At 46.9% G+C, this 24,820-nt stretch overlaps 2 protein-coding genes across 2 annotated transcripts; both read left to right on the forward strand.

Moving 5' to 3' along the window:
* The first annotated feature begins 1,402 nt into the window (after positions 1 to 1,402).
* LOC137824874 (uncharacterized) lies at positions 1,403 to 5,270 on the forward strand. Its single transcript, XM_068630554.1, has 4 exons — positions 1,403 to 1,545; positions 1,654 to 1,882; positions 1,989 to 2,329; positions 2,414 to 5,270. The coding sequence occupies exons 1-4, from the start codon at positions 1,403 to 1,405 to the stop codon at positions 5,268 to 5,270; spliced, it is 3,570 nt and encodes a 1,189-aa protein (XP_068486655.1).
* A 1,110-nt stretch (positions 5,271 to 6,380) lies between these two features.
* On the forward strand, positions 6,381 to 6,767 carry LOC137824875 (uncharacterized). Its single transcript, XM_068630555.1, has one exon. It carries the CDS (start codon positions 6,381 to 6,383, stop codon positions 6,765 to 6,767), a length of 387 nt encoding a protein of 128 aa, XP_068486656.1.
* Positions 6,768 to 24,820: the final 18,053 nt, after the last annotated feature.

The following is a 24,820-nucleotide window of genomic DNA, read 5'->3' on the forward strand; positions in this document are numbered from 1 at the left end:
CATATCACAAGATATAACAAGAAGTGAAAGGAAGCTTAAGGTCAGCTTATGGAAGGAGAATGCCGTTCCAAAATGCAGCCAAACTCATATGAAGAATGAGTGCCATAAACCTTTTCACAAACACTTGGTGTAACAAAGAAAAACAGCAAGGAAACTCAAAATAAAGCCTAAAACAGAACCTTAAATTGCAAGAAATTAAAGAGCTCTTGAAATAAAGTGCTACACAACTCAACAATTAAACAAGAACACACCTAAACTCTTGATACCACATGACGTGATTTCAATAGCATAGAAGAGAAAGATTCTTGATCTTCTTAGGAATCAACTTGAGTTGGACAATAGTTAGGCACTTTTCTTAGAATTGGATCAATGTTCTAAGTCAAGAACTCACCAAAACTAGCACCAAATCCAAAACTCATATGGAAGTTCCAATTTGATCAAATTGAACCGAAAAGAATGGAACAAAAGATAAGCAAATTGAATTAGAAGTGCTGGAAATTAAACACACCGAACCAAATCAAACAAAGGAAGTGATCCGGTCGGTCACAGTTTAGGGTGACGTCAGCAACTGATGGCCACGTGGGCCGTTCTTGGTGGGACACGTGGGCCAGGGAAGCTGATGCATCTCGAAGAGAGCAATCAGGCGGAGATCGGTGATCAGAGGGAATGCGCGATCGTCGATTAGGTGAGCCACGAGGCTGATCGGTCGTGGTGTCACACGCAGCTAAGCTGGGAACGAGAGGGGATTCCAGGGGAGAGCGCTGCAGCCGAGCCTTGTGTGGCATGGTGTCGGGAGTCAGAGAAGTCGTGCGCCCTTCGGTACCGTGCACAAGAGTGGTCTGAGGAAGTTGGTAGTCGGTCGGCGCTCTGTAGCCCGTGGCGTGCGTGGGCATAAGGGGTGATCGTTCACGCAGCAGGGAATACCTGGTATGCGCGCTGGTCCAAACCGCACCTGGTACTCACATTGAGGTTGCCTGAGACACCCAACATATGAAACACACTAAGTTACTTTGTACGCGAATAACTTAGGGGTGTGACAAGGTATATAAAGGGGTGCCACGCTCATTTCTAGGGACGTTTTCATACAGATAAGTGGCTAGTTTACGCGCAGAGAGAAGAGAGAGAATTCGCAGAGAACACGGTCCTTGCAGAGATCCTAGAGTGAACTACTCTTTGGTGGTTTTGTTCGCTGACTTACGGAAGGCGGAGTTAGACGTTGCGGAGCCTTCAACAGACAAGTCACCGGCAAGATCATTTGGCGCCCACCGTGGGGCTCGTGTGAAATTGTGATCCCATCCACTGCGCTGCCAGATTTCGTGTGTTCTTAAGATTCTTTGCTGCAAGAATGAGGAAGACAAGGCAAACTACACTCGCGCCATCCGTCGAAGAGGGAGCTGTAACGATGGCGCAAGTCTTGGAGATAATGCGTGCGCTGCAAGACGATGTGGCGGCGTCAAGAATGGCGCAAGAAAGGATGCAAGCAGACTTGGCTGCATCGCAGGGCAGGAACGAAGATTTGAACCGGGTTAACGAGGGGCTGCGCCAGTCTTTACAGGCGCAGAAAGAGAGGGTGGCGGAGGAAGGAGTGGCGCAACCACCATCCCCCCCCCAGGACTTTCCCCATGCCATTCTCATCTGAAATAATGGGTGCAGTCGTACCACCAGGCTTAGTGGGGGTAAAGGCCTCGTTCACGGGGGTAGAGGATCTAGAAGCACACCTGATGGCTTTCCACACCCAAATGATGCTTTCTGGAGGCTCGGATGCCGTATATTGCAAACTATTCATGAGTACCCTGAGTGGGATAGCGCTGGAATGGTTCGTAAGCCTGCCAGACGGCCACATCACGTCGTTTCAACAATTCTCAAAGTTGTTCAGGGAGCAGTATATCGTGAACAGGGCAACCCCAGTGGTGTCCTACGATCTTTTCGATGTGCGCCAGAACTAAGGCGAGTCCCTCTGGGATTACCTTAGCCGTTTTGGGGCGCAGGTAGTGAGGCTGCCCAGCAAGGATGAAGATATGCTGGTGCACGCATTCAAGAAAGGGGTTCTTGCGGGCCCCTTTAGTGAGTCTTTGATCAGGCACCGCCCCAGCACGTTCGCGGAAATTAGGCGTCGTGCCGTGGCGCACATCACTGCAGAAACAGCGGTTTCTGAGAAAAGGGAAAGCGCGGTCCCTAACAGGTCGCGCGCAGGACCAAGCAGGACTCAGCAGCCGATGAGGGTGCACGAGGCCAAGGAGGGAAAGAGGGCTCAGGGGAAACCCCACCCTTACGAGCCTCGAAGGGATCAGAATGGGGGGCGCACGAGGGAGAGTAACGCACCCCCCAGGTTTGATTTTATGGTGGAGCTGGCGGAACTGATCGCCGTTCCGGTTATAGCAGCACGGCTGTGAGCACCTGAGAAGACCGACAGGGTGCTGGGGCGAAAGAAAGACGTGTGGTGTAAGTTCCATCAGGCCTATGGCCACCCACTTCGCGCGTGCTTGGCATTGGGACACCAACTCGCGGAGTTGGTAAAAAATGGCTTCCTGAGTGATTACCTGCGAGAGCCACAGGGCGATCAGACATCGGGGGCCCCAGCAGGGGATCCTCAGCACGAGGTACCGGTGCACGGGGAGGTGCACTCGATCGCAGGAGGATTCTCTGGGGGAGGATGTACAGCCTCTCAGAGAAAGAAGTACACGCGATCGGTGTTGGCAGTCGACTCGGCGGAGGAGGATCACTCCCCCGACGTCGACATTGTCTTCACCAAGGCTGATCTCCGGGACGTTGTGCCTCACGACAACGACCCGATAGTCATCTCCCTTGTCACGGCAGGGAAGAAGGTGCACAGGGTCCTTGTGGACCAGGGAAGCTCAGCAGACGTGATGTTCTGGCCGACATTCAGCAAACTGCAGCTGTCCCCTGATCTTTTGAAGTCGTACCCGGGGTGTTTGTATGGTTTCGCAGGGGACCAGGTAGAGGTGCGGGGCTATGTGGAGCTGAGGACCACATTCACGGATGGTGCCACAGGCCGCACTGAGAAGATTAAGTACTTGGTGGTCAATGCCCCGTTCGCTTATAACATACTGTTGGGAAGACCGACGCTCAACAGGTTAGGAGCCGTACCATCGACAAGGCACATGAAGGTAAAGATGCCTTCAATGGAGGGGGTAGTGGTTACCATTAAATCAGACCAAAAGGAAGTCCACCGCTGCTACGAAAACAGTCTCAAGCAGCGGAGAAGCGTGTGCCATGTTACCACGACGCCGCCACCAAGGTCAGACGAGGGAAGAGCGGAGGTTGCGACGTTGGTAAGGGGCACGCACGGCGACGTGGAAATGGAAGAGGCGCTGCTCGGGGGCACGGGAAGTGCCCGGGGTAAAGCTGAGGGGGCGAGAGGGATCGCGCCTCGCGAGTCTGGGATAGCGAGGGCGGTCATCGCCAGAGAAAGAAGACCCCACCCGACTGAGGGGTGGGTGGAGGCGGCGATCGGGGGAACGGGGTTCAAGCTGGGAGGACAGCTCGACGAGGACACGCGACGACAGATCGCCGGGGTAATTGAGAAGAACATGGGTGCATTTGCGTGGACGGCCTCGGACATGCCGGGCATCGACCCGAACTTCCTCTGCCATCGCCTTGCAATGGATCCCCAGGTCCGACCGGTGCGCCAAAGGAGGAGGAAGTACAATGAGGAGAAGAGGCAGGTGATCCATGAAGAAACCCACAAACTCTTGGCCGCAGGGCATATTAGGGAAATCCAGTACCCAGAGTGGCTGGCCAATGTGGTGCTGGTGAAGAAGTCAAACGGCAAATGGAGGATGTGCGTGGATTTCACCGACCTCAACAAAGCATGCCCCAAGGACTCCTATCCCCTGCCGAGCATTGACGCCCTGGTAGATAGTGTGTCAGGATGCCAGCTGATGAGTTTCTTGGACGCCTTTTCGGGTTACAACCAGATCAGGATGCACCCGTCGGACGAGAGCAAGACCGCATTCATGACCGAGCGGTCCTGCTACTGTTATAAGGTAATGTCGTTCGGCTTGAAGAATGCGGGAGCCACCTATCAGAGGCTGATGGATAGAGTACTCTCGCCGATGCTGGGAAGGAACGTACAGGCGTACGTTGATGACATGGTGGTCACCTCTCGAGGGAAGGAGGAGCATGTCGCTGATCTGGAGGAACTTTTCACAACGATCGCCAAGTACGGGTTGAAGCTCAACCCAGAGAAATGTATCTTTGGTGTGGAAGCGGGGAAGTTTCTAGGTTTCCTCCTAACAGAGCGAGGGATTGAGGCAAATCCCGAGAAATGTGCGGCGATCATGGCGATGAGGAGCCCGACGTCGGTGAAGGAAGTGCAGCAACTCACAGGTCGGCTGGCAGCTTTGTCGCGGTTCATGTCCGCTGGGGGGGAGAAGGGCCATCCTTACTTCCAATGTCTCAAGCGAAACAGCAAGTTCGTTTGGACCGAAGAATGTGAGGAGGCATTTGTTAAGCTTAAAGAATATTTGGCAAGCCCGCCGGTGCTGTGCAAGCCGCGGACGAGCGCCCCTCTTCGTTTATACTTTGCTGTAACAGAGAGAGCGGTCAGTTCGGTTCTGGTCCAAGAGCAGGAGCAGGCCCAGAGACCTATCTATTTTGTGAGCAAGGTGCTGCAGGGCCCTGAAGTAAGATATCAGGCTCTGGAGAAAGCAGCTTTGGCGGTGGTATTCTCAGCAAGAAGGCTGCGTCACTACTTTCACAGCTTCATGATTGTAGTGATGACTGATCTTCCCATCCAAAAGGTGCTAAAAAAGCCGGATGTAGCCGGAAGAATGGTAAAGTGGGCCGTAGAATTATCTGAGTTCGATATCATATACGAACCCCAAGGACCGATCAAGGGGCAGGTGTTCGCGGATTTCGTCGTTGAGTTGTCATCGGGCGATGCACCGCCAGAGGGCCCGGTCTTCCGGTGGGTCTTATCGGTAGACGGATCCTCAAACCAACAGGGGAGTGGCGCGGGGGTCATCCTAGAAGGCCCGAACGGGGTACTGATCGAGCAGTCCCTGCATTTCGCCTTCAAAGCCAGCAACAACCAGGCGAAGTACGAGGCCCTAATCGCCGGAATGCTGCTGGCAAAGGAGATGGGAGCAAGAAGTTTAACGGCCAAAACCGATTCCCTGTTGGTCACTGGGCAGGTAACCGGGGAATTCCAGGCCAGAGACCCACAGATGGCTGCGTACCTTGAGTATGTGCGCACCTTGAAGGTATCCTTTACAGCGTTTGAATTGATCCACGTGCGAAGGGAGTAAAATGCCAGAGCCGACTTACTCGCCAAGCAAGCCAGCTCGGGCAAGGGGGGAAGGCAGAGGACCGTCATCCAGGAGACGCTGAAGGTACCTCGTGCGTTCGTTACAGACAACCAAGTACTGCAGGTGTGCGATTCTCGCGAGCGTGCCGTGATCGGGCATTGGTCTCTCACACAGGAAACCTTGAGAGCACCGAGGGTGAGAGCTCGACCGACGGCATCCAACGAGGTGATGGAGGTTGACGCTGCGGGAAGGGCTGACACATGGTTAGCGCCATACCAGCGGTATCTGGCAGATGGGGTGCTTCCGCTGGAGCCGGCGGAGGCAAAGAGAATAAAGAAGAACTCGAGCAAGTTCACCCTCATTGATGGGGACCTCTTCAGATTCGGATTCACCCATCCGGTTTTAGTATGCTTGCACGGAGAGCAGTGCACGAGGCTTATGTCAGAGCTCCATGAGGGAATATGCGGGAGCCATGTCGGCGGTCGCGCCCTGGCGGGTAGAATTCTTTGTGCAGGGTACTACTGGCCAACGCTGAAGGAAGATTGTGTGGGTTACGCTCAGCGGTGCAAGCAATGCCAGCAACATGCAGATTGGCACAAGGCGTCCCCCGAAGAACTAAGGTCGATCCACAGCCCCTGGCCTTTCCACACGTGGGGAATCGACATCTTGGGACCTTTCCCCCTGGCGATCAGGCAGATGAAGTTCTTGATCGTCGCCATCGAATATTTCACGAAGTGGGTGGAGGCAGAGCCGGTCGCACAGATCACCGCTCACAAGGTTCAACAGTTTGTATGGAAGAACGTTGTGTGCCGTTTCGGAGTGCCCAAGTGTCTAGTCTCCGACAATGGCACTCAGTTTACGAGCCATCAGCTGAGGAACCTATGCGAGGAGGTGGGGATACAGCAGGTGTTCGCCTCGGTAGAGCACCCTCAAATGAACGGGCAGGTGGAATCAGCCAACCGAGTGTTGCTTAGAGGGCTAAAGAGAAGGATAGAAAAGGCCAAAGGAACATGGGCGGAAGAAGTTCCCAAGATCGTATGCGCCTATCACACCACTCCGCAATCTAGCACCCATGAGACACCTTTCAGTTTGGTTTATTAGTCAAACGCTATGATCCCTGTGGAGATACAGGAAAATTCACCAAGATTTCTGAATTTCGTGGCAGAGAGGTCCAACGAGGAGAGAAAGGTGAATCTAGACCTTTTGGACGAGATACGAGAAGAAGCCAGGATCAGCGCTGAAGCTATAAAGAGAAGGGTGGAGCGAAGGCACAACTCCAAGTTGAGGCAGAGGCGATTCCAGGAGGGAGATCTGGTGATGAGGAAAGCGCATCAGCACGAGTTAGAGAATAAGCTGTCTCCCAAGTGGACCGACCCGTTCAGAATAGTGGAGGCATTGGAGAATGGCGCTTATCGCCTGGAAACCTTGGATGGAGGAGCGATCCCCAGGACATGGAACGCCACACATTTAAAACTCTATTTTAGTTCAAATGTGTAGTGAGGCCGCGTTTTCGCGCCAGGGTGAACAATGTGAACAAGTTAAGGGTAAGCCCTTTTTTCCCAGAAATAAAAAGAGGTTATCAGTATAAAGTTTGCAAAGTTTTGAGTTTAAATTCCTCCTCGCCCTAGGCGCGAGTGCAGGTGGTCGGTTAGGCCTCCCTCGCCCTAGGCGCGAGTGAAGGCAACCGGTCTTAATCTTCCTCACCCCAGGCGTGAGCGCAGGCAGTTAAGTTCGAAACGCCAGGGGCGCTAGTAAGCACAAAGAAGGGAAAGGAAGGATTCGAGAAACGCCTTTACCCAAGGGGCGTAGCGTCAATATTGGCTCGGTAGGACTCTTAGTCAAAAACTTTCTCACCCAAGGAGTGAGAAGATGGTAGAACCACCCGAAGCTCTGAGGAGCGGTGGCCTTGGGGCAGGTAAGAGGGGTTGTCGAGAAACACTCTTCCTCCCAAAAACAAGGCGCCATCCTAGACCGATCGGTGTGGAAGTCCTCTATGCATTTAGCGCTGGAGCGACAAAGCAATGAAGAAAGATGTAAGGTAGAACCACGGTGACCGATGAGAAGGTGGTAGCCGTGGTGATCAGTCATCAGCTACCAAGGGTTGCTCGTTGTGATCAAAGTAAGAAATTAAAGAAGTTCAAATACGGTTAGGGTTTAGCATCAAGCACGTGAAGGTTAACAGTTAATCATACGTAGAAAGAGAATAAAGGCAACAAGATACAAACAAACAAGCAATAGCAAAAGAAGAATTTCATAATCTATAGTTTGAGTTTCACAAGGCAAATGCTTATGGGCAAAATAAAGAAAGCCACGTCAAAGGCAGTCAGGGACGGACGACTTTGCCATCCACCACCTCGAATTCAATGGATAGCTGGGAGCGGTCGACCTCGGGGAAAGCGCACTTGAGTTGCTCAAGAGCAAAGTCGAAGCCCTCAGCGAAGGTGCCGGCTGCCTCTTCCCATAGTTTGGTCTTCTCGGCCTCGAACCCAGCTTTATCGGTCTCGAGCGCAACCTTCTCGGTGGTCAGGACGACAATGGTCGACTCGGCTTCTTTGAGCTTCCGGTCGCTCTCGGCGAGGGCCTCCGTCAAGTTAGCATTCTGTTGACGCATGTAGGCGTTTTCGGCCTCGAGTTGGATGGCCTTACCCGTAGTCTCCATCAGCTAGAAGTCGAGGGCGGTGACGGCATCCCCCATCAGCATCTCGGTCTTGATGGTCTCCTGGACTTGTTGGACGCGAGCCATCTTGGATTCCTCCAGCATGTCCTTCAACATACCGTTGGTGTCTTGCAAAGCCTCATAGTCATTTCGCAGCGACTCCTGTTGGCTAAGCAGCTCCTTCACCTTGCCCTCCAGCTTTTCGAGACGGCGGTGTTGTGTGGAGAACTCCAAGGAGAGCACCATCTGACGGGCCAAATGGAGGTCCACCTCACTAGAGCTCCACTTGACCAGCTCCTGATTTTGTAACAGTTGCTTGGTCAGGGGGAGAACCTTGGGGAGTCCCTCGGAGTTGGGGCCCGTCGCCTGGAAGGAGCTCTCACCACCACCCTCAAATGCGGTGGCAGAGTCTTGGGGGCGCGGCGATGGCTGGGGATGAGGGGTTCCCTCCGAGCGCGCAATCCCACTCCCAGCTGCTTGAGTCGGAGGGGGTGACTTTGCTGAGGGTGGGGAGGAAAGGGGGGCTGGTGATGGAGGGCGCTCGGGAGAGGCATGGGCTCGAGGAAGCGGGTTGGCATCATCCTCGGGGCCCTCGGTTCCCCTTCTTTTCCTTTGGACCAAAGGGGACCCAGAGCTCTCCTCCTCAATGGCTATGACGGTGGTGGGGGCCTTCGTCAACCGTTTCCTTTTCTTGTCACCCCTGGTCTCACGCCCTTTAGCTGGCGCGACCGAGATGGGAGAGGCACGAATGGGTTCGGCGATCGCCTCCACCTCAAGGGGCTCCTCAACAACCCGACGGCTCCTGGCCAGAGCGAGCAGCCTTTGCCGCCTTTCCTTGTCAGAAGTCATATCTACATCAGTTCAACATGGCAAAAGGTTAGCATGCCAAGGCTCAAAAAAGCAAGCAGTTCAAACATAAAGGTAGTTGGCAAGTATATGCACGAGGGGCGTGTGGGGAAAGAAGCGAATCGGAAGCCCTAGGTAAAGGCAGGTAGAAGAGAAAGGAGGGAACAAACCGATGTATCTTTCGAGCTTCTCGGCGTCGAACTCGTGCTTGAGAATGGTGGAAGAGCCAAACTTGGCGCCTAAGCCAGAAAGAAGGCCGCACAGCTCGCGCTCGTATGGGGCCATGGTTTCCAAGCCTCGGGGTTTCCTAAATTCCACTTTAGGAACCCAGTAGAGGGGAAAGCCCTCGAGAAGGGAAGGGTTGTGTCTATTGGAGGTGATCATGTAGAATCTACCTTTCCAATCCTTGAAAGACTGTTGATACAGGCCCAAGATCACCCTCCCTGTCACACCGTTTAGGCTGACCCACGACCTATCACCCGGGTTCTTGGCCTCGAAGAAGTAGAGGAAGACGTCGGCTGATGGAGGGTGCCCAAAGTGGTTGCATAGGATCTCGAACGCCCGGATGAAGCCCCAAGCGTTCGGATGAAGTTGGCAAGGGGCAACGTTCAGCTTAGTAAGGAGCTCCTTCACAAAGAAGGTGAAGGGTAAGCGGAGGCGCAGCCTCTTGAAGATAGCTGAGTAGATGAATGTAAAGGGCACCCCGTTGGTGGCCCTGTCATCTATGCAAATGGGCATGCTTTGGGGGGGGGATGCGCACACCCAGGTTTCGATCATCCTCCCTGTCAATGGCACATGAAGGCTCGTCCTCAGCACCCTTCAGCAGGGTGGCGAGGTGATCAGCTGGGAGCTGACTGGATGTTTCAGCGAGTAGGTGGAGGGGAGCCCACTTGTACGCTTGCGCGTAGTCTTGTGGAGCGAGCGTCGCCCTAGGTTGTGTGTCCGCCGAGGGGGTAGCGCTCGTTGAGGGCGATGAAGGTGCACTGGCGGAAGGCTGTGCACCAGAAGTCGAGGCAAGGCGCGCAGTAGTTTTGGTGCGAGCCATTGTCTGTAAACTACAATGGAGAAGGGAAAATGTGAGGAATCAGTAAAAACTAGGAAAGATGAAGGAGCAAATGCTATGGTTCGAAGGGGCAGAGAAATGACAGTGACGAAGAGGAAGAAGGAGCGGAACGCAGAAAAGTTAGAAGAGGGCACGATACAGTGCAGAAGAGGGAAAGTGACTCGTGATGCATGAACAAATACAGTTACTGAGCAATGCAATAGGTAGAAAATGTCCAAATACGCCATAGATGGAGAAAAGAAGTACCTTTTTGTGATCGCGAATGGTTTCTGGGAGCCTGGAAGCGAGGAAGATGAATCGCGGAAGAAGTTTCGAGAGATTGCAGAGAAACGTGCTGGGGAAGATAATGGAACAGTAGAGGCGCGAAAGTTTTTGAATAAAGGAACTGCAAGCGACGCTTCACGCTAACCGTTGATACGCACACGTGTCACAAGATTAAGCAAGGAAAGCGTAACGTCACTTAAAGCGCATCACGTGATGTAGCACGTGATGTGGCGTCACTTGCCACGTGGCCACTGAGAACGAGCACTTAGTCTCTTCGCTGAGAACGAGTACGCAACTCGAGACTAGGGGGCTTGTGATCCGGTCGGTCACAGTTTAGGGTGACGTCAGCAACTGATGGCCACGTGGGCCGTTCTTGGTGGGACACGTGGGCCAGGGAAGCTGATGCATCTCGAAGAGAGCAATCAGGCGGAGATCGGTGATCAGAGGGAATGCGCGATCGTCGATTAGGTGAGCCACGAGGCTGATCGGTCGTGGTGTCACACGCAGCTAAGCTGGGAACGAGAGGGGATTCCCGGGGAGAGCGCTGCAGCCAAGCCTTGTGTGGCATGGTGTCGGGAGTCAGAGAAGTCGTGCGCCCTTCGGTACCGTGCACAAGAGTGGTCTGAGGAAGTTGGTAGTCGGTCGGCGCTCTGTAGCCCGTGGCGTGCGGGGGCAGAAGGGGTGATCGTTCACGCGGCAGGGAATACCTGGTATGCGCGCTGGTCCAAACCGCACCTGGTACTCACATTGAGGTTGCCCGAGACACCCAACATATGAAACACACTAAGTTACTTTGTACGCGAATAACTTAGGGGTGTGACAAGGTATATAAAGGGGTGCCACGCTCATTTCTAGGGACGTTTTCATACAGATAAGTGGCTAGTTTACGCGCAGAGAGAAGAGAGAGAATTCGCAGAGAACACGGTCCTTGCAGAGATCCTAGAGTGAACTACTCTTTGGTGGTTTTGTTCGCTGACTTACGGAAGGCGGAGTTAGACGTTGCGGAGCCTTCAACAGACAAGTCACCGGCAAGATCAGGAAGAAAAGCTTGCTGGAAAATGGAAATGACCGAACCAAAAAGGCAAGAACAATCACATTAGACATGAAAATGAAGAAGACACAAAGCTAGAGAAGAGAACACTTATGGAGATGGAAGAGAAGGTGATTGATCACGCCACTTGGAGTATGACTGTTCCAAGATTAGTGTGCCGCCGCCACTTGAGGACACCATGGATCCATCAAGATAAGACTAGAGAAGAAGGCTCAAAAGCTCTCCAATGCTCACTCAAAATTTGAGTATAGTTTCTTTACTCTAAATTCCAATCTGAATTTTAGAAAGGGAGCACCTCTATTTATAGCCTAAGGTGCTTAAATGCAAGCTACACAAATTAAAAAACTCCCTCCTAAAAAGCTTCTAGAACCGGCGCCAAAGACAATGCATGAGGAAGGTGTGACCTCTTCCTTCACTTTGGCACCTCCTATTCTACTCCTACACCTATCTACTAACGCACCCCCCCTCCTAAAGCTCCTAACTAAAGCCTAAAAGATGCTATAACAATAGAGGTTTCTAATGTTTCCCTCTAAGCACCTTCAACCAAAGAAATTACAAAAAGAGAAAATAATTGTCCCCTAGCTCCTAAACCTTTGAACATGCTTCTTGTAAGCCTTTGAGATGGGCTTTGACCTCCATGGGCGTCCTCCATTTGCGCCTCTACCTCTTCTTGATCTTGTTGATTGGCCTCCATGTCCACTTGAGCTTGATCTCCATCAGGAATTATTTTCCATAGTCCAAGAGCCTTCCACACCGATTGCAACTTTTTTATTAAATCAAGGTGTGTGAGAGTTTTATCCCCCTTAGATAGAATAATTCGACCATGTAAATGGGTCTTGCAATCCTTAAGACCAGCCAAGTAATCTGTCTCATCAACCTGGACAACAACCATGTCTCCCTTAATACAAGGAGTAGGAAATTGGGACAAAGGAATGTCACATGTATTGATGTGAGACGATTTTAGGATTGCACATTTTATTGGTTTCTCTTTGTTTATGATTTTTGATTTAGCAATTATGATGAGAACCCTAAGAAGATTCCCACTGGACACGAACTTAACCAAGTGGTTAAGTAAGTGTGAAGGTTCACTCTAGAAGGGCAAAGAGAAAAAGACAATTATAAGGTGACAAATGATGCAGTGAAAAGTAAGACAAAGAATAAGTAAAGAAGAAGAAGAGCAAAGCAAATAACAAATTAAAGATTATAAGAAGACATGTATGGAATGGAAGGAGACGTAAATAAAAGATAAAAGAGGAAGGGATGAAGAGATCTTATGGGAAGAAAGGAAGTCACATCACTTGGAGCAGAGGGACTCCAAGATGAGTGATGCAAGAGTTGCCACTTGAGATATTACTCACCCAAGATAAGACCCAACATGAAAGCTCACAAGTCTCACGTTATCACTCATGCAATGTTTCTTTACTATTCAAAATCAAGTTGTGAATACATGAGGCAAGACACCTTATTTATAGGAGTGGGTGCCTTGGTGGGAAGATGGGGAAGGGTAAAATGGACAAAGGGAGAGGGGTTGTCTAGGGTGTTGACAATGGTCAAAACCGCACCCTTAGGCACATCTTATAGAAGGTGGGTTAAAAACCTTAATTCTATGTGCCTTATCTTGAAAAAGTGGGCTTGGTACAAGCCCATTTCGCTAAGTACACTCCCTTTTATGCTTTGTGAACCTACTATACCCTATGCTGTTATTTGGAACCCTAAAGTGAGCCCAATTTATTTACAAACATGTTTTTGTCTTTTAAAAAGACCAGAAGAAAGCATTTGGTGTTTTTGTCTATGCTCAGTTCTTCTTTTTGTGAGGTTCGTCTGATCTTTGGTGGGGTCTTGACTTGATTGCTGAGATGACTGTTCACAGTGTGAATTTTCTCTTGAGTCCTTGGTCATCTTCTTGGCCAGCCCACGCCAGCCGCCACCGTCCCACTGGTCGCACCACCTAAAAATCTTAACTTTACCACAAATTTTGATAAAAATTGTGACTTTACCACAAATTAGAACTGGCTACATGAAAAAGATGGCAACTTTGGTTGTGTGCAATAGAATTTCCAAGAATATATTTAAGGAAAGAGTACACCTTCGATGCAGAAGTAGAGAGCCGCCACGCCACCACTAGCGTCTCGATAGACTGTTGTGCTTGGAAATCAAGTTCTGGACAAAGTGATAGTATCTCTAGACCAAAGTTTCCTTGACTTCGAATTCCCCCTTTAGTTGGCCGATGATGAGTTGAGAATCCCTGCTGCAAATAAGTTTTGTAACTTGTAGGTCTAACGGTAGATTGAGGTCGACTATGATGGCTTCATACTCGGCTTGATTGTTTGATGTTTTGAATTCAAACTTCAGGGCTTACTCAATGAGAACATCACTTGGGCCTTCGAGCACCACCCCTACACCGCACGACCTGCTGTTAGATGACCCATCAACATGTAAAATCCATTGGGAGATTTCATCTTCGATCAAACAGGGACTGAGCTCGGCTACGAAATCAGCTAGAGCTTGCAATTTGATTCCCCCTGGGTTGGTACTAGATTTGAAATTCAGACAACTCTACTGCCCATCCGATCATTTAGCTGGCTAAGTTTGGCTTTACTAGTATCTTCATTATTGGATAGTCGGTTTTGACTATAATGCGATGATTTTGAAAGTACATACACATCTGTCTTGTGTAATTACTAAAGCAAAACCGAACTTTTCAATCATCTAGTATCAATCCTCGGCACCATGAAATACTCGGCTGACAAAGTAAACTGGTTGTTCCTCCCTATCCATCTCCTGGACCAAAGTTGAACTGATCGCATCCTCCAAGACAGTAAGATAAACAATTATGGATTTCGTGGCGATCGGCTTTTAAATAACCGGGGGGATGTCAAGAAATCTTTCAGCTGAGAAAAATCTCTTCGCACTCGGCCATCCATTGGAACTTAGCCGCTTTTCAAAGTAGGTGCACGATAATCTTGGTTTTTTCTGGTAGTTTTGGGACGAACCTGGAGAGCGGTGTAAGTCACCCGATCAGTGATGGCATTTTCATGAAGGTCTTCTTGAATCATGTAAGAAAGTGGTGCGGAAGCTATGAAGGTGTGTGTGCAAGATCCTCCTAAGAGTGGTGTTGATCTTGAAGGTGCATGATAGGTATGATTATAGGGAGGTTCGGCCAGCCCAAGGAGATGTGAAGGAAGTGAAGTTTAGAGCCTAGAATTCTAGGAGAAGCAAAGTTTGGCACAAAATGGCAGCATAACTTTACTCACAATAAACTTAAAAATACAAGGTGTAGGCTCCTCCTTTTATAGGCTAAGGAGGACCATAATGCAACCCTAATGCTAGCCAGATGAAATGTAAATGTGAAGCACATGGGTGCACAAATGAGCACATGGGGAGGGGTGTGTCTAGTTTTTATGCTCACCCCCTCCATGGGCTTTCTAGACCGACCTTGGTAAATTTAGAGGTTTTTTTAGAAACTCTAAGTTTACCTAGGTTGGTGTTTTAGGTGCCAAAATTAATTCTAAGAAAATTACAAATAAAGTTCCTATGCTAATTTTGACAAGAAATTAAAGTCTACTCTACACTAGAGTTTATGGCATTTGAACATGTAAAAGAACGTCTTCTTGGATCCTCTTGGCCATAACTCTATGGTTGGCCCAAATCTACCCTTTGGTGGGCTTGCATGTGGGCTTGTGCTTGGGCCTCTTCCATCATCCCCTCCCTCTTGAAAAGGATTTGTCCTCAAATCCATTGCTTCTTCTTCTTCATGGCTAGGGGAATGGATGTGGCTGGATGGTGTCCATCATCTCCTTCTCCTTGAGAAGATCTATCCTCAGATCTAGAGATTTGATCTCGGATAGCAGCCTCTTGCTTCTTCAACTATGCTTGCCCTCCCGGATCAAACGTCCACCTAGGGGAATTATCAAATAAAGAAAATGAGTTAGTTGAAGCAGTTATATACAAATCAATTTTATGAAGTTGCCATTTTTGTTTTTCTTTTGTTTTTGGCAACTTTTTACAATATTTCTCTTTTGATGGTTGCATGTGTTCTCTAATCCTCTCATGCTTTGTAAAATTTTCAATAGTGGTTACTTGTTCCTTAGGCATAATTCCTTTAGGAAGTGGTAACAACGCAAAAAGAGAAAGAGGACTATGTTGACATACAACTTCAAATGTATAAATATTAGTAGTCTTGTGGACTACTCTATTGTATGCATGCTCAATAGAAAAAGGATACTCATCCCAAGAATTGTGGTTGTCTTTCATGATTTCTCTAGGCATAGTAACAAGAGCTATGTTTTCAATTTTATTTTGACCATTCTTTTGAGGATGATAAGAATTTGAAAAGGACAACTTAGTTGCAAGTTTTTCCAAGAGAATCCTCAAATGATGGTTTTCAAATTTTGGAGCTCTATCCAACACTAAGTTTGAAGATAAATCATGAAGACTTGTCACTTCTTTAAGGAAGAGTTTATCCATGTCCATGAAAATGGAATCAAAACCTTTTGTTGTCCTAGGAAGATCTAATATGAAATTTAGGCTTATGTCTTCCCAAGGATCATTTGCAAAAGGTGAAGGAGTATAGAGTTCATGAGACATCGCCTTAGATGTATTTTTAAAACACGGAATGTATCTAGGGTAATGTCTTTGAACATCTTTTCTCATGGGTGACAATAATTTTCCTTTTAAAAGCTCTAGAGTTTTATCAACTCTAATTTGACCCATGAGTTCTCCTTCATGAAGAATTTCTCTTTTATGTGTGAAGGTAGTCTCGTTGATACAACCTTTGTTCATGGAAATTTCAATTCTTTGCAAAGGTTGTCTCAATAAGACATGACAAGTTTCTTTAGGCACTACTTCACATAAAAATTGTCTTTGTAGATGCCTATAGATGACTTGACCTTCACTTGGTGATATCTTGGCATGTATGTAAAATAATCTACTATATTTTTATCTATGCAAGCCTTTTTTAAGGATTCTTCTTTTTTTTCTAGGCTTGCAAGTGTTCCTTTACAAAAGGTAAGGCTAGGTTGTTCAACAAGAGGTATATTTTCAAATGTATTTTCAACTTTTCCTTCTTGTTGAATGACCTTGTGGGAAGGAACACTCTTCTCCCACGCCTTTTGTTTCCCAAGGGTTTTCTCTTGCTTTTCTATTTTTACATTTTCTTCACTCTCACTAGCTTCTTTTTCTTGGCTACTATTCTCATCTTTGTCCCTTAAGATCATAGATCTTTCATTGAAACATTGAGATGCTAATTGATCATTGCCAAGGTATTCTAAACATGGAATTTCTCTAGCTTGAGTGTGAGAGATATGCTTGGTTAGGTTTTCTTGTCTCTCTTTCCTAGCTCTCCTAGGGAATTGTTGATGATATTCATTTTTCCTAAGACTTTCTTCCCCAAGATAATCACGATGTTTAGAGCTAGATGCATGAGAATGTAATTTTTTTGAAAATTGAGACTTCTCATTCTTTGCTTTAGTCAATTCATTAGTTTTGATCTCATTCTCCAACTGTTTAGATGAAATTGATTGAATATCCTTAGTAAGTTGTTTCAAAAGAGATTTTAAGGATTTCACCTCACTTTTAAGAGATTTAGAGGAGTGAGAAGACATGACTAAAGCTTTGTGTGTAGAAGTATTTTACCTTGAGAAAAATTTAGGGAAGTCAAAGAAGGTAGTCTTCCTGGTAAGGGAGGTGAGTCACAGTGGACTACTTAAATACCAAGCCTTTGCCTTAGCCAAAAACTATCCCTCAATGTCTTCACACAAAGCATTCTCTTAGTAAACCACTTGGAACACAATTAAGTTGAGAAATCAGATTTTAATGCAAGAAAACAATGCAAGCTAACTAATTAACCAAGCAAGAGTTAACAAAACTTAAACAAAGCAACACAATTAAAAACGTAACTAATTAAGCAAAGAAAAGCAATTAAAAACAATTAACAATTGCTAATTAAAGAGTTCTATACTAGTCGGCCCTAGGTGAGGCTTCTTGGACACTTGGAGCCCTTGAAGACACACTCACCGTCTAATAACGTAATTAAGAAGTAATTAACACAAATTAAGTTGCAAGGAAATTAAGAGAACTCCCTTTGTTGATCCTCTTTTTTTTTTTTGCTAAATGCACTTCCTTGTTGTCTTTACTTGTTGGCCCTCCAAGTGTTTGTAGTGTTTTTCAAGAAAGCTTGATTCGGCCTTGGCTTTGTTTCCCCTTAGAATGAAGGTCTTAATTCTCCAATTCCAGCACCTATCAAAAGACTAGACCTTACCCAAGTCAAGTTTCCATTCAATTAAGCACCAAAGGAGAATAAATTCCAGCACCAAATTAGAGGTCAAAGAACAAAAGCAAGAAACAATTTAATTGAATAAAACAGTACCACCAAAAGGAGTTAGATTATGACAACTAGAAAGAGGTCCAAGAAATATTAAGCAAGCAAATAAAAGTTACCAAAATAAAGGTAGGCACACAAAAGAATCCTAAGAATGGCACTAGAATTAGATGACAAAATAAAAAAAAACAGCACCACTGGAAAATGTTGTGGGCCAGAAACGTGTTTTTCCCCAATTTATGCTGAGCTGTGTTTTTAAGATATGATTCTGAAATTTGATATTCAAGATATTCAAGATCTTAGCTAAAATCTGGCTTTGGAATCACTCAAAACGCATGCACCAATGTTTTTTAATAAATTTTGCAATTTTGGTGTTCAGTTACGCCAGCTGTAGCGCCTCAGATTTGGACACTGATTTTAAAAGATTTATCATTTTTTTTCTGTTGATTCTTTTGAACTAATTCTTTTTTTTGTCCTTTCTATAACACTTCAAAATTGAATATTCCACAGAATCAAAATTTTCCTATGAGTGAAAATATTTTTCTGGAACAAAACAGCCAGCACAGAAAATTTGAAACAGGGGATTCTGGAAACTGGAAACAAAAACAGCAAGATACCAAAATTTAAACACAATAGAATTTGTGAAATAGAATTTGTGTAGGATCTAAACACAAATAGGAACTCAAACTAAAATTAAAAAGGCACCAAAAGATCAAAGAACAGCAGATTCAAAGCAAAAACATATACCCAAAATCAAGAAACAATCAAGCCAATCAAAGGACTACTATGAATTGATGACATTGTGGATGAACATGACTTGACAAAACATATATGGATTCAGAAATTAAAGACTCAAAGAGCATAATATGAACCAAAATAAAAGTGCAATAAAGACTCAAAAACCTAAAAGAAAAAAGCAACTCAAAGGTGTATGGAATCCTATCACAAATTGCACAAGAATTGTTCAAGATCAATTGAACAAAGTGCACCGGTTGGATCTTCCAAATAGCACACCAAAACAAATTAAAATGTTAAAAACAGCAAGACAATTATGGAAATAAGATGAACAACATGAAATAAAGAAGAACTAAAAATGAAAAGACCAAGAACAACTCATCTTGAAGAACCTAAGCTCATGATACCAAATGATGGCATTTTCATGAAGGTCTTCTTGAATCATGTAAGAAAGTGGTGCGGAAGCTATGAAGGTGTGTGTGCAAGATCCTCCTAAGAGTGGTGTTGATCTTGAAGGTGCATGATAGGTATGATTATAGGGAGGTTCGGCCAGCCCAAGGAGATGTGAAGGAAGTGAAGTTTAGAGCCTAGAATTCTAGGAGAAGCAAAGCTTGGCACAAAATGGCAGCATAACTTTACTCACAATAAACTTAAAAATACAAGGTGTAGGCTCCTCCTTTTATAGGCTAAGGAGGACCATAATGCAACCCTAATGCTAGCCAGATGAAATGTAAATGTGAAGCACATGGGTGCACAAATGAGCACATGGGGAGGGGTGTGTCTAGTTTTTATGCTCACCCCCTCCATGGGCTTTCTAGACCGACCTTGGTAAATTTAGAGGTTTTTTTAGAAACTCTAAGTTTACCTAGGTTGGTGTTTTAGGTGCCAAAATTAATTCTAAGAAAATTACAAATAAAGTTTCTATGCTAATTTTGACAAGAAATTAAAGTCTACTCTACACTGTTTATGGCATTTGAACATGTAAAAGAACGTCTTCTTGGATCCTCTTGGCCATAACTCTATGGTTGGCCCAAATCTACCCTTTGGTGGGCTTGCATGTGCGCTTGTGCTTGGGCCTCTTCCATCAATCAGTCTCTGAATTTCCTTAACATTCTTGGGGCTGCGCATATCAGTGATCGCCCGACATTTCTCAGGGTTTGCTTTTATACCATGATGAGTGATCATAAAACCCAAGAACTTTTCTCCTTCCACCCTTAATGCACACTTTGTTAGAAATGTAGGGCTAAACTAGAGGGGGGTGAATTGTTTTTGAAAGATTTTCGCAAATACTGGATAAGAATGAAAGTAAATGTAGAATTACAAATAAAGCAATCAGATCAGCCAAGAAACAAAATGTAATTAAATTGATTCCAGAAAAACAATCGGTTGTTTCTGCGAATCAATCGATTGTTCTTACCAGCACTTCAACAAGAACAAATTTGAACAGGTTTAAAAAAAAAAACAGAGAGGGAGAGAGAGATTTACACACAATGTTTTTATACTGGTTCACTCATAGCCTGAGCTACATCCAGTCCCAGAATAACCTCTGGATAATCTAATATGTAATCAACAACAGATTACAAAAACAAACACATGAAAGAGCCTATCTTGATAGCTTCAAGACTACACACCCTCTTTGATGCACCACCACCACAGACAGTCAGAACACCCTCTGACTTGAAATATAAAACACTTTACAGTATTCAAAAGTAAACAGAAATACAAGAATGAATAGAATAGGTTACACCTGATACATGAAGGAAAACACAACTCCTATTTCACTCTTTTGACCAAGGCAAAGCATATAACAATCTTGCAATCGTTTTGAAAAATTCTCAAGCTATTTTTCTGTAATCTAATTGATGTATTTAATTGAAATTTCAAAACCCAGTTATAAGCCCACAAAAATAGTCGTTTGATTCAATTATACAAATCCCAAAATAGATGCATATCAAGCCAAAACAGTTTTGACAGTTAAAACATAATTTGTTACGTTTTAAAAAAAAATAGATTGAAACCTCGATTCATTTGATTGATTGGCTTTAACTTGTAAAGTCGGCCAATTTTATCTTTTCAAAATCCTTTTCAAAACACCAAGTGTAAAACAACCGATTCAAACGTAGAAACAACAAGTACTTTGAAAAACAATTTTCATTAAAAAATCGTGATAGTTTTAGCTTTGGATTGGACTAAGAGTGATTTAACAAATTCTAAATACACAGAACAAAAGCCCCACAAGCAGCAATCCAGCTTTAAGCATTCTTCTTGGATTTGGATTCACCAAAGCTTCATCTTCAACACACTTATCGGGGTTAAGTCTCATGTTGTGGTCACGAAGGGCTTTAAACACTTCCTGATACAACCCAAATCGACAAACAGATGGCCAAGGACACAACACACACTTCACGACTAGATCATTCATCTCAGCATACAAGACCAGACCCCACCAGGCCTCTGAAAAGCCACAATAGAAAAAGAACCAAACATGGACTAGAATATCAGTTGTTCTTCCTTCTACTCTTTTCACAAGACAAGTTTATGTAAAATAAATTACGCTCACTTTAGGGGTGCCAAATAAAAGAATAAACTAAGCAGGGTGTGCTTAGTAATTTAAGTAGGGTGTGCTTAGTAATTTGGGCTTGTGTCAAGCCCACCTTTCATGACATGTGCACCTAGATTTAGGATTTCTTTGACCTACCTTTTAGAAGGTTTCTCACAAATGACAACCCTACCCCTCTATCTTACTGTCCAAGACACTCTCTCCTATAAATAGAGTGTCTTGCCTCATCTATTTCACATATTGAATTTTGAAATAGAAAGGAAACCCTGCTAGAGTGTTTTGTGAGCTTTGTCTCCTACAAATTGGGTCTTATCTTGAGTGTTGGTGCACTTCAAGTAGCGGCTCTTCATCACTTATCTTGGAGTCTCCTCCCCCCCTCTAAGTGGCGTGATTCCTTATTCCATAAGCATCTTTTAATCTCTTCACCTTTTTGTTTTTCTTTCCTTTTCCTTACACCATTCTTCCATACTTCTATTCATTTATGTTTGTCTTTCTTCATCATCTTATGCTTCTTTTCATGTTCTTTATTTCCGCACCTTCATCATCATATTCACTATATTTGTGTTTTCCCTTTACCCTCTAGAAGTGATGGAAACCGTCCAACCTCACACAACCATATAATAAGGAGGATGAAGACCTATAGGTTGTGTACCGACCAGGTCGTCAGGTCTGATGACGTGTCATGCACGTGACTATGTGGGGCGTGCTCAGCGGAGCACGTGAGCAAGGGAAAGATGGACGGTTCAGAGGTGAGTGTAGTCGCCGGTCATGGAGCTGGCGTTTTGCGATGAACATGGCCGGTTGTCGCCGGGTTTTCCTGTCATCGACATGTTTGGCGATTGGCGATCAAGTAGCTTGATATCGCCGCACGAAGCATGTCGCCAGATTTCCCGACAAGCTCAGATTGAAGCTGACGAAGGCCCAGAAGTGTAAGTTCAAGTGTACACCTCCAGTGAGGCGATTGTTGGGCCAGCATAGGGCGTGAAGGGCGTTTGGGTTGAGGGGACAGCTTGCCCATCAGCAACAGGATTCCCAGAGTGGACATTCGTTGAAGTAAAGGTTTCCCCAGTCAGAACATGCATGGCGCTGCGATAAGGAGGGTGCCATTAAGCGACAAGCGATATCACAGAAATGGTGCACTTTGCTGCACCCGATACTCGCCTTGTCAGGTGGTGTTTTAGAGCATGTCGCGTGCTAGTTTACTCCTTGAGTAGAGGACTTAGCCGCGCGACTAGTTACTACACAAAAATGACGTTCAAGTTGCCCCAACCCAAATGACGACACGTGTAGGGTTGGATGCTATCAGTTACTCCAACCCAGGTGATGACACGTGTAGGGCTGGGAGCAATAAAGAGATGACGCTCGAGTTATCCTTGCTCAGATGATGACACGTGTAGGGTTGGGTACAACCTGCGACCCCAGCCCAGATGGTGACACGTGCAGGGTCGGATGCGAGCCACGCGTCCAAAAGCATAACGGCCTGGAGAGAGAAGAAACCTAGTTATAAAGGTAAACTTAACAGAATTTGCAAAGGTACGTTTTTCATTACGGCTCATTCGGCTAGGGTTGTGTGCCTTTAGTACGGTTCTACAAAGCATATTTTCTCTCAGTTTCTTGGGTGTTCTTGTCACTGACTTGAGCGTCGGAGCGCCACCGACCGCAGAGGTGCCACCTTGTGTTTTTCAGGTTCTCAGAGAGGCTATCTGTGGTGTGGATTTGAAGGACACGTGGTGTCAAGCTGGTGAGGAAGATCGTGATGAGGCAACGCTCTTGCACTAGGTCAACCGGCAGGATCATCTGGCGCCCACCGTGGGGCCGTATAAAAGGTGATTCTCAACCATAGTTCGTGTTTGTTGTGGTTTTGGTGTTTTCTGTTCGACTGCTCGCTGTCGCAATCGATTCCTGGAGTTTTCACCGTTTGTTTGGAGTTTCTTTGAGTTGCTGAGTTTGCTGAGAAAAGATGAGGACAACACGCTCCAGTTCAGTCGCGCCGTTAACAGACGAAGATGCTGTGTCCATGACACAAGTGATGGACATGATGAGGACGCTGCAGGAGAACGTGGCTGCATCGCGTTCTGAACAGGAAAGGATGCATGAGACGCTGGTAGCCTCGCAAGCTAGGAATGAAGAACTCAACAGGATCAACGAAGAGCTGCGCAAAGCCCTTCAGGAGCGAAAGGAGTGCGCGGTCGGAGACAGATCTGCACCCCCATCCCCACCGCGCAGCTTTCCCATGCCATTTTCTCAAGAGATCATGGACTCGGTGGTCCCGGCTAACACTGTGGCGGTGAAAGCGTCTTTCACTAGGGTGGAGGACCCTGAAGCCCACCTCACGGCGTTTCATACTCAGATGATGCTCTCGGGGGGCTCAAACGCGGTTTACTGTAAGGTGTTCATGAGCACTCTGAGTGGAACAGCGTTGGACTGGTTCGTCAGCATACCTACTGGCCACATTACCACTTTTCAACAGTTTTCCAAGATGTTCGTTGAGCAGTATATAGTGAACAAGGCACCACCGTTGGTGTCTTACGACCTGTTTGATGTAAGGCAGTACCAAGGGGAGTCTGAACAGATTCGGAGCTCAGATAGTCCTTTTGCTAGGAAAAAATGAAGAAATGTTTGTGCATGCCTTCAAAAAGGGGGTGTTACCTGGCCCCTTTAGTGAGTCGCTTATCAGGAGTCACCCCGCCACGTTTGCTGAAATCCGGCGACGTGCTGTGGCTCACATCGCCGCAGAAAGCGAAGTCTCCGAGAATAGGGGAAACGTGGCCCCAGCTAAACCGCGCGCCCAAGCGAGGGTCTAGCCGCAGAGGGTAATGGAGGCGGCGGCGGGAAAGAGAGACCAAAGGACGCGCCGTCATTACGACCCTAAGAAGAGTAAGAACAAAGGGCCAGGGCGGCCCAGAGAGACTAATCGCCCTCCAAGGTATGAGTTTGTAATGGGGTTGGCCGATTTGATCGCCATCCCAAACATTGCTGCCAGGCTCAAGGTGCCTGAGAAAACGACGGAAAAGGTTTTGGGACCAAAACCAGACGCATGGTGCAAGTTCCACAAGAGTTTTGGCCACTCTATCAACTCGTGTTTGGCTATGGGACACCAGCTCACCGAGTTGGTCAAATGTGGTTTTTTGAAGGATTACTTGCTGGAGAAGCAAGCGGGCCAAGCGTCAGGATCCCAACCGGCGGGCAGCGAAGGGCAGCAGCACGAGGTGCCCATTCACGGTGAGATCCACACCATAGCTGGTGGATTCTCCGGCGGGGGGTGCACTGCGTCGCAACGCAAGAAGTACGCGAGGTCAGTGATGTCAGTGGAAGTTTTTGAGGATCACTCATCCGACGTGGACATCACGTTCACCAAGGGGGACCTTAGGGACGTTGTGCCTCACGACAACGACCATATTGTGATCTCGCTCGTCACGACAGGAAGGACTGTTTACCGGGTGCTGGTCAACCAAGGAAGCTCAGCAGATGTAATGTTTTGGCCGACTTTTGAAAAGTTACAACTGTCCCCCGATCAACTGAGGCCATATGGGGGCTGCTTGTACGGTTTCGCCGGAGATCAAGTAGAGGTGAGGGGGTATATTGAGTTGAGGACGACCTTCACAGATGGTTTGGCCTCGCGATCGGAGAAGATCAGGTATCTTGTCGTAAACGCACCGTCGGCATACAGCATACTGTTGGGAAGGCCAACGCTCAACAGAATGAGAGTTGTGCCCTCGACAAGGCACATGAAGGTCAAACTACCGTCTATGGAGGGTTTGATCATCACCATTTGCTCTGACCAAAAGGAGGCGAAGAAGTGTTACGAAAACAGCCTCAAGAACAAGAGGTCTGTGTGCCTCGTAACCACAACGCCTCCCCCTGGCGCGGAGCCGGCACAGGAAACCCGGCGGGTTTCGGATACAGCGTTAGAGGTGGTCGCCGAGGGCGATGTGCCACTGAAGGATATAAAGGTGAGATCCAAGAACCGCCGCTCAGTTGGAGGGAGAAAGAAACTGCTCGGAGACCGCCAGGGAAACCGGTATCGCGAGGGCGTTGATCGCCAGCGAAAGGAAA

This window comes from Phaseolus vulgaris, chromosome 8, assembly GCF_000499845.2.
Source record: "Phaseolus vulgaris cultivar G19833 chromosome 8, P. vulgaris v2.0, whole genome shotgun sequence".
In the NCBI taxonomy this organism is placed as follows: Eukaryota; Viridiplantae; Streptophyta; class Magnoliopsida; order Fabales; family Fabaceae; genus Phaseolus; species Phaseolus vulgaris.

Coding starts and splice junctions, on each gene's coding strand:
- LOC137824875 (XM_068630555.1), top strand. CDS start 6,381: ATGATCCCTGTGGAGATACAGGAAAATTCACCAAGATTTCTGAATTTC.
- LOC137824874 (XM_068630554.1), top strand. CDS start 1,403: ATGGCGCAAGTCTTGGAGATAATGCGTGCGCTGCAAGACGATGTGGCG. Junction 1,546..1,653: donor GTTAACGAGGGGCTGCGCCA/GTCTTTACAGGC, acceptor TAATGGGTGCAG/TCGTACCACCAGGCTTAGTG. Junction 2,330..2,413: donor GAGAGTAACGCACCCCCCAG/GTTTGATTTTAT, acceptor GAAGACCGACAG/GGTGCTGGGGCGAAAGAAAG.